At 34.5% G+C, this 21,695-nt stretch overlaps 1 protein-coding gene across 3 annotated transcripts; it reads left to right on the top strand.

Annotated features, from left to right (window-relative positions):
* Positions 1–5,673: 5,673 nt before the first annotated feature.
* LOC149807534 (uncharacterized) lies at positions 5,674–21,690 on the top strand. 3 transcript variants are annotated; one of them, XM_089967495.1, is made up of 9 exons: positions 5,674–5,800; positions 7,473–8,087; positions 8,761–8,901; positions 12,938–13,081; positions 15,060–15,214; positions 15,512–15,665; positions 16,606–16,764; positions 19,666–19,796; positions 20,486–21,690. In XM_089967495.1, exons 1-9 carry the CDS (start codon positions 5,768–5,770, stop codon positions 20,592–20,594), a joined length of 1,641 nt encoding a protein of 546 aa, XP_089823621.1. In that variant the 5' UTR covers positions 5,674–5,767; the 3' UTR covers positions 20,595–21,690. The 3 variants fall into 3 exon arrangements, with proteins under 3 accessions (XP_089823621.1, XP_089823628.1, XP_089823627.1); XM_089967501.1 differs by lacking the exon at positions 5,674–5,800 and adding an exon at positions 5,881–6,019; XM_089967502.1 differs by lacking the exon at positions 16,606–16,764.
* The last annotated feature ends 5 nt before the right edge of the window (positions 21,691–21,695 follow it).

The raw sequence follows: 21,695 nt of genomic DNA, 5'->3' as shown, positions 1-21,695 counted from the left end.
TAGCAACCGGCCAGGTGACTAGCCTCTAGATCATGGCTTTAAAACTGTCGTGATCCCCACCCCTTGTAATACTAGATTTGCAATCTTCTAAAGATGTGATTCTATTTTTCTATGATAATCATTATTTTGTCGAGATGTATAGAAAGAATAGTTATATATTTGTAACAAAACTAAGTATGCAGATGTTTACTGTCTTATGGCGAGGGAACAAAAATGGCTTCCTTCTTTGGAGTTCTAGGGCTGTCTTATGTGGTATTTGATTATTATATTCAGTGGTTTCATCGTTCTATTTCACTATGTTAATTACCCGTCCTAGGACGGGAATCAAAAAACAAAAACAAAAAGCGGATAAGCTAGTTTAAAAGAAGGTTAGAACATAAAAATACAAAAAAGAAAGAAAATGAGGTGCCGCCGCGAGTTTCAAACTCGCTACCTCATGTTTGGCAGCTGGGACACACAGAACGACAAATGTTAATGTTTATATATCAGATACCCATTTAATCTTACTTGCTTTATCTGGTCTGTGGCACAGTTGTTCAGTTCGTTTTTCTATATCACACATCCTAACTCGATCAATATATATGCCTATTTTGACGTTCGCTTATACATATTTTTTATATCTAATGATGCCAATTCAATTACGGTTTCATTCATACAATAATACTAAAGGTTTCCAAAAACGTAAAAGTGGTGGTATGTTATCAATAAAAAGGACATTCGTGTTTTGTTCCTAGTCGGGAGAAAGAACTCGTTTAATACAGCTTGTAGTTACGCCTCAGTCTGGAGGTCTCATTGAATCCCTGCGTCATATCTCTCATTCTTTTTGATGCTGACTCAGAACAAACCACTTATGTACTTTTGTGTCATATTCGGCGCTTTTCATTATGTGTTGTTGTTTCTGTATCATATGAAGTATATTCTTAATTACATGCATTTTTGTTGCTATGACATGCATTTGATTTTGTCGTCTTATGCTGTATATTTGTGGTGATTTTAACATTATGCAGTCCTTTAAGCATTGTGCGATGGGTTTTACATTGTATATGTTGGTTTGCTATTCTTTGCAATGGTTTTATCATTGTATGTGGTGCTTACTCCAAACTAAGCTGTGCATTTTCTTTTAAATTTGGCGCTTTAATCCTATTTTATATTCAGTGATTCTATCCGTATATAATGTAGCTGCATCATTATAATTTGTACTTATTTCATCATATGCGGTACTTTTGGCATGATGATAACGATAATGAGGTCAACATTACCTATCTACGGGATTCGACAGGTAGCCACCGAAATCGTAGTGTAGGTCTCAGCTATTTAACATCAGGACTGTCTTAAGTGGTATTTCTTATTACATTAGGTAGAGTTTGACTTTATTTTCAAATAACAGAACAAGAAGTGCATTTTGTGACTGACATCCCATCTATTGACCAATGACTTTGAAGATATGGACCTAAATGTGGTAAGCTACTTACTTTCCAGTGATTATATACAAATGCACGAATTCCATTCCTGTATATCAAACAGCTTAAAAGTTTTAAAGCTGAAAGGAAATCGGAACGGAAGCCTTATAATAATAACCGGAGGCACTGACCTCGGATATAGAATTTCCGGTGCTGTTTGCTACACACCTTCTAATGGTGACGTATGCACGTGCCAAGTTTCATTCCTTTATCTCTAACAGTCTGAAGCTAAAAATCGGAAAGGAAAGGCTAATAGAAAACTTAAAATATCAAAAACTGACTTTAACAGTGAAGACAGAACCCAAATGTTGTAAGTGGCACTCCTTATTACAATGATATACGCAGACCAGCTTTCATCCCGTAGTAAAGAAAGGGTTGTAGTTATAAAGTACAAAAAGTGACCGATGGTGAGACGGTCATACAAACGCATGTGATAGAGAATGCTACGTAATATCCATCTCTTCGCAACACGTTATGGTAACGTCAGGGGACCAAACGTTATCTGATAGCAAGGACTTTTACAGGCATGTGCTTAGAAACTCTCACTTCTTGTAATGGTATCAATTGTCTCATATAACCTGCTGTAACAATATTGCCTTATGTGGGGAAAGGTGTCATATCTAACTAAAGACCAGCCTTCAAGACTGAGACAACATTCACTGTTGAGAAATTTTAACCAAAATCTAGTTACGAAGACACCCAGATGATCCCTTTAGAACTTTCAAATAAGTGACTAACATATAAAAAAACAAATTCGTCCTGAAACATATTGCATAAACAAATACTTTGCTAGAAGAAATAAAACTCCTGACACGATTAATGCATCAGTGATTTACAACTGTACCGGTTCACAGCCTATACATCTCAAAATTAAGCATTTTATTCATAGTGATCGAGTTTTAAATGATTATAATTAATGTTCAGTAAAAAAGTTAAATTAAAAGTTCCAGACTCAAATATTCTCACAATCCTCTGCACTTTTCGTCTTTTCTTTTGCTCTCCGCTCATTCCTTTCACTTCCCCTCAATCTCGCAAGATTCTGTCAGAATCTGTCGAGCCGATCTCACACGGTCGGTACATTATTGTTAAAGAGTTTTCGAAGACTCGTTTGTATAAGATCTTTCATTTATGTGTTGTGGTTTGTTATATGCCGTAGATTCGTCAATATACTGGGTGCTTATCCTATTTATATACGTTGGTTTATATGCATTTATATGCAGTGTTTTGGACATTATATACTTTGGTCTCTTGACATGCAATACTTTTTGACAGTACATGCGGTAATGTTTACATTATATATATATATATATATATATATATATATATATATATATATATATATATATATATATATATATATATATGTATATATATGTGTGTGTGTGTGTGTGTGTGTGTGTGTGTGTGTGTGTGTGTGTGTGAGGTTTTGGGTTTTTAAAGTAGCTTTAACAATTTTTCAATCATATAGCTACGATTTCTGCAGTGTGGCAGTTTATAGTGATGTCTATCACTGAGGCATCATGCCACAGGGATGTAGCATCATGTCCCACCCAGTCATTATCCTCACACCAGGCCGACCAGTCCTAACGTTCACCTTTTAATGCTGAGCGCCTAGCGAGGCAGGTTTTAGTACCATTTTTAAAAGTCTTGGTATGACTCGGCCGGGGTTCGAACCCACGACTCCAAAGCGGACGCTCTAACTACTAGGCCACCGGAGCGCTCCTACATTATATGTAACGTATGATAACTAATCGTAAAATGAAAGGAAAACACCCCTATAGATAAAAGATAACAACAACAACAACAGAAAACAAAACAAATAAAATAACGACAACAACAGGTGAACAAATGAAGTGTCGGACCATTACCACTTCCGATTTTAGTAGCCCAGGTAGAATCCTAGAGATTTGTGAGATTTGTCCAATCAGTATCAGGACAAATGCGCAGCATATACTGAAATAAACCTAAAATATTACGTTGTAACTACCGCATATAAAGATACGATCACCGAATATGGTAGTAGTAGAGGACCAAATCCGAGAAACATCTGCTCTTCCACTTTCCTCCACCTCGACTGTTGGTCTTATGATGGATGTGTGTATGAATTAACTTTACACGTGCATTTCCTTTTGAAGCATTTATAAGATGGATTCATTAGAGTAATTTCTCCGAAAATAAATGGTAGGGCCTTTTTCTATGATCAAAAATATTTTATTTCAGGAATAATTTTTCTTATCTAATTAACCACAAAACACATTAGTGGTCACAAAATATTACATAAAAAATATTTTATATGATAATAGACATCCTTATAACAAAGGTGATTCTTTTGGTAATTATTGCTTTTACTTGATCCACACTTATTCTTATTTTAGCTGACTTTGATGATTTATATAGATACATGAAAAAATATGTATAGTTTTACATTTTCAGTGGAAGTACAAAATTGGAATTAGATCTCTTGTTCATATATATATATATATATATATATAACACAGAGGTCTCATATGACATATTGCATAGACTAGCATGCGGTGTGCAAGAACTTGGATGCTGCTGCTGCTGCTGCTGCTGCTGCTGCTGATGATGATGATGATGGTGGTGGTGGTAGAAAGAAGACAAAGGCAATTTAAAATATAGTTCAGACTATAACTGACAATAATGGGATAGAGCTGAAGTAAAGAGTTACTGTACCAATTGTTTTTATCAATAGACCTTAATGTTAGCGTTTCGTGAAATAAGTACACTTTCTTCCTAATTTAGCTTGCAAGTCACACAGTCATAGAAAACAATGGTAGATTGTCAGTTTGACCAGACAAAAGCAAGCATTCCTTTGCACGTAAGAGAGATAACTCTGCTGGAACAAGACATGGTACTAGTTAAGTAAGATAACAGTTACACGGCCACAACAGATAAAATTTATATGATCTACATCACATTAATAAAACAAAATCAAAGCAAAGAAAAAAAGCATGACCTAAATATGAATTAACGTAATCTCATATGCAGTCAAGATACCTTTTTGAAGACCGACAACTCATAAATAATTCACCAATAACAGCTATAGTATTCGCACACCCACCCATTTTCTTGTGACCCCCCCCCCATGATATTATTACCTAAAAACGTAAAGTATATGAAAACTGCAAGAAATTTTACAATGACTTCACTCTCCTGCGTGCATAATAGGGTCATAGGTAGTCCGAGAAATCAACCCCACAAATATGTGTTGGTACTCATGGACGATATGTTGGTCTGATGTCACGTGTTCATTAAAATGTGCAATTTGGATGCATGCATATCATTCCGGAATAAACCCGCGTACACTTTAGACACACACCGGTAATTGGTAACAGCCATATCTAGCACGAAATTCAAAATGGTTGCAGGACAGGTGGTGGTACTCTACCACGTAGATTTACAAGTCAACAAACGTAGGTTTTGTTCCGGAAATATAATGTACATGTCACCAAAAGAACCCTTCAGCCGTCTGTAGCTCTACAGCCACGAGAAATACCGGTAAGTGTATAAAATGTACACCGATGTGTGCAGTCAAAATTGGCAGCAGATAATTGCAGCTTTAAATGAATATGTGATTACAGCCCCTAACCCGAAAATCAATGTCATCACGGACGAGGGGCTGATTTATCGGCCTAGGTCATAGGTAGTAAAATTATAAGAAATGTATATCAAAACATTAACAAGGTTTGTTAAGTTCTTTTTCATTAAATAATTTATAATAATTTTGAAACATCGGTCATTTGAATAGTTTGTATTGTTTTTAAGTCCATAACATTTTCTTGCAAGTAGTTCCTATTCAAACAATTGTCATTTATTGTAAACAGTTCCTATTCAAACAATTGATATTCATTGTAAACAGTGCCGTTATATGGTGCGCATGCAACAGTATGGAGCTAATGTGCATGCTGTATGTTAAAGCAGTATATAGACTTAGCTCAAGATTCCATGCACTGATGAAAGATGTTTTAACTTTTAACCGGGACAATAACTTCTTATTCAACTTGCTCAATTAATAAGCATTTAAAAACTGATAACATCTTTTTATATGCATGTAGTTTACTCAAATGCAATTCACAACAGGATGGAATACCGTGGACGTTCATATCTGCTGCATCCGCTTTATTCATTATCACAACTGCATTATTTATCGCACGTATTGTTTTCTTCCTGTTGAAATTAAAATAGGTTACATTTTACGGACGATTCATATCACACATTTTCTATCAACTAGCTAAGATATATAGCACATATCTGACAATGCAGCCTTCATACTAGAAGATATTTGTATGAAGTTGTGCTCTGTCCTGAAATCAGGAAAGGTATTGTACATGCCTGGTAATGCAGCCTACAAACTGTACAATATTTATATTTAGTTGTGAATTGTCTCCTCTATAAATGTTTCTAGGCGTACACTATCCGTGGATGTGCTTTTCCTGAAATCTCGACCGTAGTCAGAATTCACTGACTCACAGTATCAGGGAAGTCCATAAAATAGTTTATTCGTCATTGAGTGTGCTTTGGAGTTTCAGAAAAGACAGGTTGGTTATATGTCTGCATTTACTTATGTTGTGTAACAGGATGCATATGGAAGAGGTAGTCAGTGGTATATATACTTACAAATTGCATTTAATATGTAAGGTCCATGATAAGTACTACTAAAACGAAAGAGAAAGTAAACGGAGGCATTTACTACTGCATTTTATGCTGTCGTAGGACATTCTACCAATTCAGTGAAAAGAGAAATAAACAAGGATATTTTTCAGTTTGAGAATTACTATACCATATGAACAGTTAAAGACAGTATTGGTAGATTAGTTATTTGTGTATGATAACCACATGCGAGAGAATGATAGTTTGGGTTTCGCGAAATTTTTGAACTTGCAGTTTTCTTCTTTTGGTAGGTAGGTGTAAATTTGGATCTATAATTCGATGCATTTACTTTGCATTTCTTAATATAAATCAAGTGGGTATGATCCATTCAGCTGACTGTTAAGATCTGCTTGCAAAGCGGGTGAGTATTTGTGCATCTCCAGTCCTATCCTTGTGAATTGTTCAACCCTTGTTGAAGAATGAACGGAACGGCAGTCTGTGTTATATGAAATGCAGGATCGTTCAAAATGGATAAGCACGTCACTCCATCTCTCTCTCTCTCTCTCTCTCTCTCTCTCTCTCGCTGGTTGTCTCTCTCTCTCTCTCTCCCTCTCTCTCTCTCTCTCTCTCTCTCTAAAGATTTCTCATCCATTTTGAACTATTTGGCATTCCATACTGTTAAGACGCTGGTGTTCGTGCCATGTTTCTGATTTGTGAATGGGACGAACTACAACTATATAATAACTATTGGATCAGGGTCCGGGGATATTTCATTTTTAAAACAAAAATCGCTGAGATTTGTCACAAAAAGCCTTGGAATTGGTTTTCTCCAAAATAAATCTGCAGATCAAACGATTGGCATTGAAACCGGAATAACTTTCGGTCTCGTCGAAATTATCGAGGAAGTGGCTACATAATTGGTAGGAATTCTTAAATTTATAAAGTTCAGTTTGAAGTGTAATTGATATATGCATTTAAAGTACAACATAAATAGCAAATACATTCAGGGCGTAAGTCAATAACAGATGACTCTTTTGGCAGTAATTTGCTGATGATTTTTCTATAGGGATATAAACACATTCGTACATAGATGCATGGCTAAACAGACAAAACCGAAAGACATACAGTTAAAACAATTGCTGATTAGTTAGCTGGATAAAATGAAGAGATTATGTCACAAACTAATTACAACTATTGAATCATTAATCGAGGTGAACTTAAAGCTAATAGTTTACAAACATATGCAAGGGTACTTCCATAAATACCATAAATCATAGTTTAAAAAACTAATATTTAGGCCGATTATCGATGTGACCTTCCTATGATCCGACAATCATCAACTAGATACTTTTATGGTTAGGATGTTTTGATCCTTGTAAGTATTTATGCCTTTCCTTTCAGGCATTTTCATGTGGAATGGAAACTGATCGAAGAGGGGAAGAAGGCATGAGCACCCATTTGGCCAAAACTAAATCTGGCTCAGAAACAAAAGCAAGCAAACAGCAATCTAGCAAAAACTCTTCTAGAAGACATGCTGATATTAACTATGTTTCAACGGTTCCGACAACTCGAAAAAATGGTTCATCCGTATCAAGGAAGAGAAGTACAGGGTCTGACGAATATGTAACCACTGAGGCAGAATCAACTAGAGGAAGGAGTGCAATTAGCAACACGAACGTCCACAACGAAGAAAAAGGAATTCGCTATCCGGATTCGGAATTGGAAGGTGGTAACAACACATCTAGTATTAAAGTGAAATATGGTAACCCACACACGACCGAACACACATCATCAAAGGAAATAGACACAAGTAAAGCACAGACTGGGTTACTAAAAGAAGTTACTTGTTTCATGAAACTGCAGTCTAAAAGTAAGAAGGCTTCGATAAGAAATCTTCACCAGTCGTATGAATTAGAAGAACGAACTGAACAGATATTTGCTACACTGTATGGGCAATGTATTGGTGATGCCATTGGTCTCCTGACAGAGTTCATGTCAAAGAGCGAGGCAAATTATGTAAGTAGAAATCAATAAAGGAGAAAATATGCTAATATACGAACATCAATTCATGCATAAAACACAAATGCACACCCACACAGGCATGTACGTATTTACAGACACACACAAAGTATATATATATATATATATATATATATATATATATATATATATATATATATATATATATATATATATATGTATATATATACACACACATATACATACACATCTGGGTGGGATTGTGTGTGTATATACATCGATGCGTGTATGGGTGTACAGTTGTGTTGTATATATGTAAATAATTACATACACGCACTGAAAATCAATATGCACACATATTGGCAGCGATATAAAAATAGCTATAATCAGTTTTTGTTTTATTGAGTTTAATAGAGTACGATGCACTGTTTCTTACGAAACGCACATGTTTGTGTATATATGTGTGTAGTGTTTCAATTGTAGCACAGTCTCATGGAGCATTATGTAGATTTATCAAGATGCAATGCTGGAAATTAGAAGAGAGAGTGAAAAAAGCAAAGTAACAGTTATCCTGACAAAAAGAGCGAAGCCAATCGCCCGTGTACAAGAATTTTTAAACCATATAAATAAATTACACTTCTCTGCTATTGTTTTGTATTATCATGATGTATTTAATATTGTTGAAACATATTTTCTCATATAATTTCAGTATTATAGTCACAAAAGTGAGTTAGAATATGAAGACAAATTAGAGGACAGTCACAGAAAACGTTGGAAGGTTGGCGATTGGACGGATGACTCTGATCAGATGATTTTAATAATGCAGTCTCTAACTGAAAAAGATGGAGTGGTAATTACACATTCATTCCTCTATTTGGTGTGTGCTAAGACAAGAATGGAGTGGTAATTACACATTTAGTCCTCTATGTCTTGTGTGCTAAAAAAGGAATGGAGTGGTAATTACACATTTAGTCCTCCTTTGCGTGTGTACTAAAGTAAGAATGGAGTGGTAATTATACATTTAGTCCTCTATTTCGTGTGTGCTAAAACAAGAATGGAGTGGTAATTACACATTCAGTCCTCTTTTGCGTGTCTGCTAAAGCAAGAATGGAATGGTGAGTACACATTTAATCCTCTATTTCGTGTGTGCTAAAACAAGAAAGGAGTGGTAATTACACATTTAGTCCTCTATGTCTTGTGTACTAAAACATGAATGGAGTGGTAATTACACATTCAGTCCTCCTTTGCGTGTATACTAAAGCAAGAATGGAATGGTAATTATACATTTAGTCCTCTATTTGGTGTGTGCTAAAACAAGAATTGAGTGGTAATTACACATTTAGTCCTCTATGTCTTGTGTGCTAAAACAAGAATGGAGTGGTAATTACACATTTAGTCCTCTATGTCTTGTGTGCTAAAACAAGAATGGAGTGGTAATTACACATTCAGTCCTCTTTTGCGTGTGTGCTAAAGCAAGAATGGAATAGTGATTACATTTAGTCCTCTGTTTTGTGTGTGCTAAAACAAGAATGGAGTGGTAATTACACATTCAGTCCTCCTTTGCGTGTGTGCTAAAACAAGAATGGAGTGGTAATTACACATTTAGTCCTCTATGTCTTGTTTGCTAAAACAAGAATGGAGTGGTAATTACACATTCAGTCCTCCTTTGCGTGTGTGCTAAAACAAGAATTGAGTGGTAATTACACATTTAGTCCTCTATGTCTTGTGTGCTAAAACAAGAATGGAGTGGTAATTACACATTCAGTCCTCTTTTGCGTGTGTGCTAAAACAAGAATGGAATAGTAATTACACATTCAGTCCTCTTTTGCGTGTGTGCTAAAGCAAGAATGGAGTGGTAATTACACTTTTAGTTCTCTATTTCGTGTGCGCTACAACAGGAATGGAGTGGTAATTACACATTTAGTCCTCTATTACGTGTGTGCTAAGACAAAATGGAGTGGTATAAAAACAGGCTGATTTCTATTTCGTGTGTATTAAGACACATAAAGTTGATTATTAATATGATGTTATTGCACATCTGACTTTTTGTATCTTATATATATATATATATATATATACGTATTTTATATTTGTGTCTGCTGTATTTACAGATCTATGGAAAACTGAATAAATAGGCAAAATCAAACTTTTAAAAATGAAAACATAATTGATACATTCTGTATTGCAGGGTGCTGTAGTATTTTGACACATTGCTAGCAATACACATCTTTACACACCTTCCCCATTTATATATAAATAAACATTATGCCTGATGAGGTGATAGGAGCATACGCGTTTATGATGTTTTTAAAATATATTTTATAATCTTATTCCACCCATGCAGTGGTCTTATTTAGCATAATCTCTTTTTGATCAACAACAAAATCTCTTACCAAGCACGATCAAAAGGGAGACAATCTCGACCTACAAATATTTGGCTAGCATGCCGACACCGACCCGTATAACTCATTTAAACGGGAGCGCCATTTCTCAGTACAAAAATATATTAACTACGCTGATTTAAAGCAATTTAATAAATAATTAAAGCAGAAAAGTTGGCAGCTGTCCTTCAACAATATGTTCTACTAATCTCGCAGCCTTGTTCATCAAAAATATGCATGTTGTTTAATAAAACGAAAAATTATTTAATTTCACTTGACGGATTTAATAGTTTTCTTTTTTCCACATCTTTGGTATCAGAATATGATGACAAAAATATTTTACTTTTATTTGCATTTCAACGTTTCTATTTAAAATATATGTTAATTGAACCTGTTTGATAATGTAAATAAAAAATATCATTTGCATTGTGTAACATTTACATAATAAACATCGCAAAAATGTCCATCAGGAGGATGACAAGTTTGGACTTATTTATTTTCAATTAGTATGGCATAGTTATTAATTAAATAATAAATGTCGTGAAAAGAAGACTACTTCCAAGTAAATAATAAAATAATCGTCTTTCTTGTTGTTACGAATCTAGTAAAAGGAAAACCAAAACGTTTAGTAAAAATTCTACAATTAATTTATTTGCCCCTCATGCAAGGTGAAAATTTAAGAGGAACTTAGAGTATTATGAATTAAAATAACATATAATCCTAAAGAAGTGCAAAAATATACAGTGTTTCGAATGATTTCCAGTATTGAATGGTCTAATGTGCCAATTGCCTTATGAGCTGACGTGCCAACAGTCTTGAGATATCATAATGATATAATCCAGAATATCCTTGAAAGAATTCAAAATAAACCCCAAATAGTGATTTAGTCCCAAATGTCAATGAGCACTTTGTAATTACGATGAATACTTTTAAATAAATATTCTTTTCAAATTATATCTGAAGACAACTTACAATGATTCTTGAAACTGTACTTAAAGATGGAATGAGAAAGTTTGTTTACTTCAGAACCTTATAATCAAACCTAAGACCCAGTAAAGACTACCAGGATGTAGGCCATTTTCATAACAAATTTGCAAACAAGTTCTCTTCTAGAACATTCTAATGCTCGACCTTGAAATCAAATATCAACAAACAAGGTATGCATAAAATACAAACAAGACCAAAAGCAGATACGCCTTCTAGAACCTTCTAATGTCACAAGTTCATGTCAACATGTTCACATTATCTAAAAGTATAATCTACAATCATGGACAAAACTTAGTTATATTATATGTTGTTTACAAATGATTCTTGCAATCTACAATCATGTACAAATGTTAAATGCTCAATATGGATATACATTACAGTATATATATATATATATATATATATATATATATATATATATATATATATATATATATATATATATATATATATATATAAAGCGCGGTCCTGTTCCTTGCTATTCAGTGTATTATTGAACTATTTAGACGGGCTTGTGCAACCTACCTGGTTTTATCTGCTTATTCACATCATGGGTTTTCGCTTTAAAAGTCCTTATCCGACCCACACCTCGAAGGAAGCTACATATTCCTGGTTTAAACATATTATCAAAATCTCCGAGGTTCTTACATATTTAAATACATTAAATGTATTATATATTTATGGGCGAAATATAAGGACTCATTGACGAAATAATTTTCACTTTATTTCCTGCCTCTGATTTCGCATGTGATAAGTATATCTTTATATTTACACATGTGAAAAATATATTTTTTTTTCACATGTGAAAATATCAGCTCTTCCATCGTGACATTTGACGCTTGATTGTATTTGCCAATGAAAGTTGTACTCGCAACAACAAAAACGAGTACTTTGTGAGATAAAACAAATAAATATAAACTGCCTTTTATTTCGGACATGGAAATAATCTTTGATAACGAAATTTGACACGACGCAGTTCGCGTCTCCGAAGTTATTTCCTCTGACTTCCTTAACAACAATAACAAACCCGCTGTGTTGCATTGCTGAATCGGACTAACTTTGTTTTCAAATAATTTACGAAATGACATGAAATGTAATTTACTGCACCTTATTAGGTCCACCACTTCCTACCACTTTCTTAAGTCACGTGTATTTATATGATAATGCTATGAAAGTGAGGTGAATTTACAAGGAGGTGGGGGTGAGAGCATGTTGTGCCAAAGAGCGAGTTTATTTTTTCTAAACTTCGATTCTGGAGAAAGTATGGTACATAATAAAAGTAAATGTTCTTCTCCTGCGTTAATAGCGGATATATTTCATCTCTATATTTTAATGTGTGGCAAATATCATGTTGTTGGGGAGTGGGAGGGTACCACACGATGAAATTTATCCGGTATTAACGGAGGACAAGAAAATATCCTCTTGTATTGCATGTTTTAAAATTGTCATTTGTCTGCTTATTCAGATGAACGAGCTTAAATGTCCTTTGATTCATTTTTAATTATGTCATATATAAAGGTAACTCCAAATGATTTTGCGAGAAGACTGGTCCGTTGGAGGGAAGATGGTTTCAACGAACTTGATGATATATGTGGCATGGGGATTGGTCACACAACGTATAATATAATCTCCAGACAAGACTTCGAACAATATCCACATAAAGTAAGACTAACGTGTCTTTATTTTATTCTTCCGGGCATGAACTTATTTGTCCCTTTTTCGCTCTTTGCATGCCCTAACCTAAAGAAACAGCTTAATTAGATTATTTGTAAGTGTTTGTTGTGGCTTACAGTATATAGGTATATAATAGAGGAAACATGTTTCAGAATAATAGTTTATCTGTGCTGCAGATGGAAAACGAAAATCAATATTTGATTGCAATTGTAAACGTTGGCTTGGAGAAAATGAAAAGTATTAACCAGAAATTGAGTTCTTAATGTTCAAGCTCAAGTTTCTTATCTAGGATTCGTATTAAAGTTTTAACGCATCAAATAAGACGTGTTTTGTGTATTTATATCACCAAACAACCAATTGGAGTTGATTTTCGTCATCACAACAATCAGTCTCTCTCATGCACTGCAAAGTAGCATGACAAGAAATGTATATGTATGTGCGATTTTTCAGTTATGCCTGCGTTGGATCTAGATGGCATAAAAAGAGTAATTTGTCAAAATGAAACGGACATTTCTCTTAATATGTATAGATACTGAAAATCCAAGAACGTGATTCAGCCAATTCTCTCACTTACTTTTTAGCTGTCGCTAAAACATTTTCCCCAAAATATTTGTTACTGATATTTGTCTACAACTGGAAAGCAAGGAAACTTGCATACGGAGGTATTTCAGAACATTCCGCGATACGTACCACGGTATACCGCAATTACATTAGGGACCAACAATTTATTGTTTGGGGCATGAACCTGACACTTTTAAAATGAACAAAATCCGTCTGTCGTTAGCTGGAAAAAAACAACTTGCTCTGATTTATAGCAAAATAACACTATATTATTATTATTATTATTATTATTATATCAATTGTATTAACTGAGAGAAAAAAATAGTTATCTTGAGATAAAATACAATAAAATATTTCAGCTAAAAAGAAAATCGCAGCACACCTCTCACTCCCCTGAAAATCAACTGTGCTGTACCTTATGGTAGTTGAAAAAAAGTAACTAATGTGAGATGATTAGACCTACACTATAACTGACACTGTGAAAACAGATCGTGCTACAATTAGAGATCTTGTCGATTACACCAGGAAGTATTGACCCTGAAATTTAGTATCACAGCTGATATAATCAGCACAACTGATATAATCAGCACGGAAACTTTGAGTGGGATGCCAACATCCGGGCAAGATATTTATCAGATGGGGCGAGTAACACAAAACACACTTACTCAACATACGAGAAAATATACAGTGGGTTAGAAGCTGTGGAAAAATTCAAATTGAAAAAATTACTCTACTGAAAAACTTAGGATGATTCACGGTCATACAATGAAGTACATGTACTTATTACATTCACGTACGGTAGTACATGACTGAAACAATGACATTTTTAATACGAATAATTATGTGTCCACCACGTTTCGTATGTGACTACGTGTCAAGTATGTGATTAAAAGGTCAGTAATATAATGATATGTGTAACAATACAAATTAATTTGTGACATCTACGCCTGCTTTGTAAAATAATACTTTTTTCGAATTATTTTGTCCCTAAAAGCATGCTCTTAAGTTAATAAAATTCGTAACAAGATGATTTGGGAATTTCCGTACAGTATGTACTGGAGGACACTATGGAAGTACCTGTACAGAGAAAAAGTATGTACCAACGGAAAAAAAACATACCGCGATAAACCTGTATACTGGTAATACCGTGCACCTCTAATATATATGTGTATTGCTGGTGGAATATATATATATATATATATATATATATATATATATATATATATATATATATATATATATATATATATATATATATATATATATATATATATATTCCATCATAAATTACTTTTTTCCTCTCGAAATGTTTGATATTACATTCCTCTCAGTAGCTATAACTAGCCTGATAATTAAGTGGGACCCTTATGCTCTCTTCTATGGGCAAAACGTTTTAATATTTCAGGCGTCTAAGGAGGTTTGGCAAGAGAGTGGAGGATATGTGGCTCCAAATGGAGGAGTTATGAGGACCAGTATCCTTGGAATCCACGACTGGTGGGATCGAAACAAGGTGTATGCAAATGCCATAGATATTTGCAAAACAACACATTTTGATTCAAGGTACATTCTGATTTACTTCTCAGTTTGGTAATAGCGAGACAATACATATTGTAAGTTTGTAATATAACGAGGCTGGTCGTTGTTTGATCTGGCACACTGTGACTACTCAGTGTATCCAACGTAGTTTCATGGTGCATTGTGGCAGTTTATAGTAACGTCTAGCGTTAGGGCACGATGCCGTAAACATGTAGCATCTTGTTCCACCCAGTTATCCTGACGCCGTGCCGACCAATATTGACATTAAGCTCTTAATGATGAGTGACTAATATAAATATACTGTTCTCCATATCACGATAGGTGTCAAGCATCTGCTGTTGCTGTATGTACTGCCATCAGCCTGATGTTACAGCGGGGAAGTCGACATTTCAAACCAAATGGGGAATACGTTGTTGAGACAATAATTGAAGATGCGTTTGGAGAAGCCTCGACCTGCCTCCAATCAAAAGAGGAGGTATGATATATGAGTCATTTTACAACCAATGCCAGTATATGTATTTACGAATACAGAAGATCAAATTATGTTAATGCATGTACATCTAATTTCAAAGCTTCCATTAAACTCTACGTGTATGCCCATTCTGTTGATTCGTCTATTAACTAATAATAATCACTAGTTTAATTTCCCATGTTCTGCTCTTTCCGTCTTGTCCACTGCAACGGAAATGATGCCATAGCGAGACATTTAAGCTAACTGTTTATTTTTTGCTTAGGAAATTATTAATGAAATCTTTGTTGCACTCTTCTTTCTTACTGAAATATTTAGATTTTTTAAAGAAGATGCCACAATAATTTGCTCTCACACACTAAATGGATTGTACGATTTTCCAATCGAAACATCTACTCTTTGTTTGATAAGTTGAAAGAAATAGTATAAACTTCATACGGAGCTACTCATAGAGAAGAATCAAGACACAAAGATTTTCCACCATGCATAATCCTCAAATGTTTTTGTTTGTATCTATGAAGATATGGCTGGCTGTCTGGCTGGCTGGATGCTTGAATGCATATTTGTTTACCTCTTTTTATATCTACTGCTCTGCTACCTACAACTGTCTTGATAGATTTTCAATTCACTGATTAATTAATTAGACTATGTTCTTACCAGCATTGAAGTACCACCTGTCTTAGAGACCATAGTCATTGCATTGAAATAATCAATTACACAGTGTTTCCACCTGTAATGAGAGATCACATGCCTTAAGAGAACTTATTTTATTGGTAGAAGAGGTGGCCTCTCGAGATGGGTTTTAATGTGATGATGATGATCATAATCATGATGATTGTTGTTGTTGTTGTTGTTGTTATTATTATTATTATTATTATCATTATAATTATTATTATTATTATTATTATTATTATTATTATTATTATTATTATTATTATTATTATAGAGAGAACCCCTTTGGAAATGTCTTCAGTGTGAACAGCTGTCAGAACTTAACTTAGACGAAAATAATGCAATTGGCTACACTTACAAGTGCTTGGGAGCTGGTTTCTGGGCTTTGAAACAAAATAATTTCAGAAAAGCTCTGCAGGAGGTAGTTATGAGTGTACGTATTTAGATTATTTCGATGTAACGAAGTACAGTAACTAATATTCATCAACAAAATTAATACCATATTGTGTGTATGTGCATATATATATATATATATATATATATATATATATATATATATATATATATACATTAAAAATAACAAGACATTAACAGTGTTAGTATAAAGCAAATTGATCTACCAATACTATTGGTATATCGAATTGTGATCCGCCCATGGCGCAATAATACGAATATTTAAACATTCTTTCAACTGCAGGCCTATATATCAATGATGAATTTCAACTCATTCATAAATCATAAATGGCATATGAAAATAACGATAAAAGTATTAATAGGCCCTGTTGTTTTTAAATGAAATTGAAATGATACACAATTTTTTTGGAATCCTTTTTTTCCATTCCCCTGTCCCCTCTCGTGCGTTGGGGACAAAACAAAAATCTAGAGTGAGAGAAAAACATACTGGGCTGGACGAAAACATTAAAACTGAACTTGTACCAAGTAACCTACAGTAATCTGGTTCGTCGTAACGGTATGTTTACGCTTTCCTTGGGATTTATCTACAGTGTACATAATATTAATGATACATAGTTGTAATAGCCAGTCGACACTATATGTTGAATTTGTCTTTAATGAGGCACACATACTTTAGCGTATTTAATACCTTGTTGTTGTCTTTGCTGAAACCTATTATAATGTTCTAAAAATCGATTAATAATTATTAAATATCAAAATGTCCAAATGGTCGCCCCGCCCCGCCCCGCCCCCCCCTTTCTTTTTCTCTCTCTCTCTCCGTCTCTCTCTCTCTTTCTCTCTCTCTCTCTCTCTCTCTCTCTCTCTCTCTCTCTCTCTCTCTGGATTATCGTAGCTAAATATGGGCGAAAATTCATGAAAATACGAGCGTTGGTGATTTTCGCTTGTGTCATACGAAGATGTCTCTGGACCTATGAATGATGGTAATGTTTAGTCAAACCGTCCAAAGGGGGGGGGGGGAGAGAAAGAGAGAGAGAGAGAGAGACTTGTAAAGTCCCTGGAACTTTTAATTAAAACAGAATAATGACTAAGATTAACTGTAGATATGTTACAATATTTTAATTACCTCTTGTTGGTTCGTCATATTGCTTAGTTTCTTTTCCTCGCTAATTTCCATTCACCAGTACGTGAATGCCTGATAGATAGGGTTCAGTGTACACGAGGCTAGCCGTGTTTGTAGTGCACTACTTTCTTCGTAAAGCCATATTTCATGTTTAAATCATGAGTTTGTCTTATAATGATTTAATGAATGTGAATAAAAATAGAAAATCAAAAAGAAAACAATCAATTTATCAATGTGCACATGTGTTTAAAAAAAAAAGTATATATCTCGTGGTATATCATTGATACAGCGTACGTACTATACTATACTATCCTATCCTATCCTATCCTATACTATACTATACTATACTATACTATACTATACTATACTATACTATACTGTACTGTACTGTGCTGTGCTGTGCTGTGCTGGGCATACATACATACATACATACATACATACATACATACATACATTTATAGATATCTGCGTGTATATTTATATCTTACCAGAACCTTCAACCCACAAGGAAGAAAAGACAATATTTTCGGGGGAAAATGTTGTTTTATAGAGTTATGATTATTTTATTTATTCGCAATCGTGATCACATTTTCTTATAACAGGAAGTTGGTTAAACGTAAAATACGTAAACTGATAACACATTCTCCCCTTGGAATCTATATAATTCGTAATAGCGATCCTGTGAAATTGTGATAAAAAGGTAAGGAGATCGGATTGAAAGCAATCCTATTAAATAACTTTAATAGCCACTCATCCACAACTGTAGCAACAATTCCCCAATTGAAACACTGCTAAACTGATAACAAATACTTCCCTAAAAGACGACGGATGAATGTAAGACTATTTTTGGAGACATGAATATATTATTGCTTGTCATTAAAAAATTGGGTGAAATATTCAGTTATCAGCTGCATACCCCGGACCTCTCTCTCTCTCTCTCTCTGTATTCCCACCCTTATCGTGGCCCACCATGCTCATAGAATGCTCGAGTAAGAAATACTTTCAAACAAGGGAGGTTATTCAACATTCCAAAGAGGTAAACAATGCAAACAGTACTGGTATTGGAATCGTTGATATTATATTTAACTGTGGCATATTCAAAACAGTTTTTCATGTATGGTATATATCAAAGGCAAACTCCCTATAGTTAATGGAGGGTGTGTTTCACATTTTGTCAGCAAAACACTTTGTAATGAATTACTAAAATGAAAATATATCCTTGAAAGCAGAAGAACTGTGTCGTAGATAAAAGATAACGTAGATCGCTGACGAAATATATGATTACTTGTTTTCATGTCGAGTACGTACGGTGAAGGTTATCGGTTTTTAGGTAATGTTAAACATGGCTGTATTATGTTATAAAGAGTTTTGCGTTAGTTATTGGTTGGTTGGTTGGTTGGAACATTAGTTAGTGTATTTGCTTAATGACCATGTCAGCTGTTATATAGGATCTTATTCTGAGTTTAAGTATAGTTGTATATCTGCCTATGTTCGTTAATTAGTTAGTTAGTTCCTAGCTAGTTAGTTATTTAGTTAGTTAGTTCGCTAGTCAAAAGTTTACTAGAAAAAATGTTATCGGCAACAGGACTTGCCTTTACTGGCGCATTAATACAGTGTTTTATAATGGGTATAATGCTGACTTTCTGTGGTTAAAATTAAAGTCCCTTAAATTTCTGCTATGCTGCTTTAGAAGCACACCTTGCGATTACCATGCTTACTAAGTGTCTATCATTAAATTAACGACGCACATTCAATGTTTCAATTCGCAATGCTTTAGAGTCAACAATCTTTGTTTCACAGGGTGGCGACGCAGACACAAACGCCGCAGTGGCAGGTGCTCTCCTAGGATGCAAGCTTGGAAATAGGAAACTCTTTCCAGCGACTTGGCTAAATCTGAAACACAAAGGTTGGCTAGACAAGCAAATACTGGGGTAACTGTTTTCTTTCATTTCTTCGTTTCTCCTTTCTTTACTTTTATTAACAATTACAGCAGCTGCAAAATTTATTTCAATATCGAGAACAGTATGAAAGATGCTCTCTGTCTCTGTCTGTCTGTCTCACTTTCATCACTTTAAATCTTTCGTATACGGAAACATAGGAGGCTATATATTTGTGCTTAGCGATAGAGTGTATATAGTTGTAGAAGCTACGCTTCTGTTTGTATTGTTAGTAGTAAAGTGTCCCAAACTCATTATCTCCTTCCTATCAGATTTCATAATACCATCATTATCAAGTCATTTCTTAACATATACAACCAATATCAAGTGTTTTGTTAGCGTAATAATTTAGAGGCAAGAGAAGCAAAATATTATAGACTCCATTACATTTGGTCTTTAAATTTAGAGCAAGGCATCTACACGACTGTTATTTAATTCCATATTGTATGAACTGTAGTTTTTGAATGCTAAAAAATAATAGGCAACGTAAACTGTATAAATGTTATATAATTAATGACGTGGTCACACCAACAAGCGTGAATGCCGATATAGACTAATCTTATTGGAAGTTGTAGCATCTTTTTATTTCGAGTAAGTATGACAAGTTTGAATCTGAGAAATACTTGAGATGGAATGTTAAAATGAAATTCTTTAAGTATGTCACAGTTTTGACACATTTCCAGATATTTGACAGTTTTGAAGAAACGGCAAGAAGATTGGAATCGTGTATTCGGAAAGGAACAGATACCAGCCAAAATGTCTAATCTGAAGGAAACAGACATAAATAATTAACATTTCTTAACAATAACTACAGCAGCACTGCATACCTTTCTAAGGTGAATGATATAAAACATCAACCTCATATATAGATGGACCAACAAGTTATGTCGTGGGAGTTTTTTTTGTTTCTTTTTAAAAAAAAATATTCGTAGCAGTTTATTACATTATCTACTGTAGGACTAGAAGGGTTCACAGGGAAAACTAGTATTTGTTTGGATGTTTTTCTGAGTATTGATTATTTATCTGATTGAAATTTTGAATGATTGAGTAGAATGATTACGTACACTGCATAGGGGGTGGGGTAGAGAAAGACCAAAATTATAAGCTGAAATAATGAGACAGGCCATATTTTAATGTTAATAAATATAGGCTCACGACCCATTGCTATTGGCAGGATAGAGCTGGAGAAACACGTTACGTTGTGGAAGTATTTCTCATTATACACCGTTGTTGGTGCCAATATCTCTCACATGGTAAAGGCGGTCCATTCCACTGTGTTTCATTGGGTAACAAGAGCAAAGAGTCACGTTGACTATGCATTTCTGGTCTGTCTGTCTTGCGTATATAATACGCACTAGCTACCTACATCTGAAAATTGCTAGTTTATCAGTGTTTGAGTCAGTCCCAAATAGAGCATTTACGAGCATGCTCCTACAGTGTTTAGGTTGGCCACTGACGGAACTCAAAGATATTTTCTTACGTAATTCCATTGGCTCATACCGAAATTACGCAAAAATGATCACGTTGAGAAGGAGACAAACCGGTTGAAACGTGGACTGTTTGGTATAAAATCGGACGAATGGCCACCGTACACGAGATATGAAATTTGTCAGGCTATAGCTTAGCAAGCATGAAAGGTCACGGGCGTGTCTTAATATTCATAACACGTGTTTTAATACCCTTTGGGAGTAAACAAGTTTAGGTAGAAAAGCTCAACTTAAACTTTTAAAACGTCTATATCTTTGTATTAGCGAGAGAGAGAGAGAGAGAGAGAGAGAGAGAGAGATGTTTGAATATCAAAAGTACATGTTTAAATATGAGACAAGCCCAGATAATGCGCTCGGTAGTACACTTAGTAGTATCCAAAATATAGTCATAAAGTGCCATCCACTT

The sequence above is a fragment of the Sinohyriopsis cumingii genome, chromosome 1 (assembly GCF_028554795.1).
Source record: "Sinohyriopsis cumingii isolate HCF-2022 chromosome 1, ASM2855479v2, whole genome shotgun sequence".
Classification (NCBI taxonomy): Eukaryota; Metazoa; Mollusca; class Bivalvia; order Unionida; family Unionidae; genus Sinohyriopsis; species Sinohyriopsis cumingii.
Note: the sequence above shows the minus strand (reverse complement) of the source record. Positions and strands in the feature narration are given on the sequence as shown.

Coding starts and splice junctions, on each gene's coding strand:
- LOC149807534 (XM_089967495.1), top strand. CDS start 5,768: ATGAAGTTGTGCTCTGTCCTGAAATCAGGAAAG. Junction 5,801..7,472: donor CTGTCCTGAAATCAGGAAAG/GTATTGTACATG, acceptor CTTTCCTTTCAG/GCATTTTCATGTGGAATGGA. Junction 13,082..15,059: donor TCGAACAATATCCACATAAA/GTAAGACTAACG, acceptor TTAATATTTCAG/GCGTCTAAGGAGGTTTGGCA.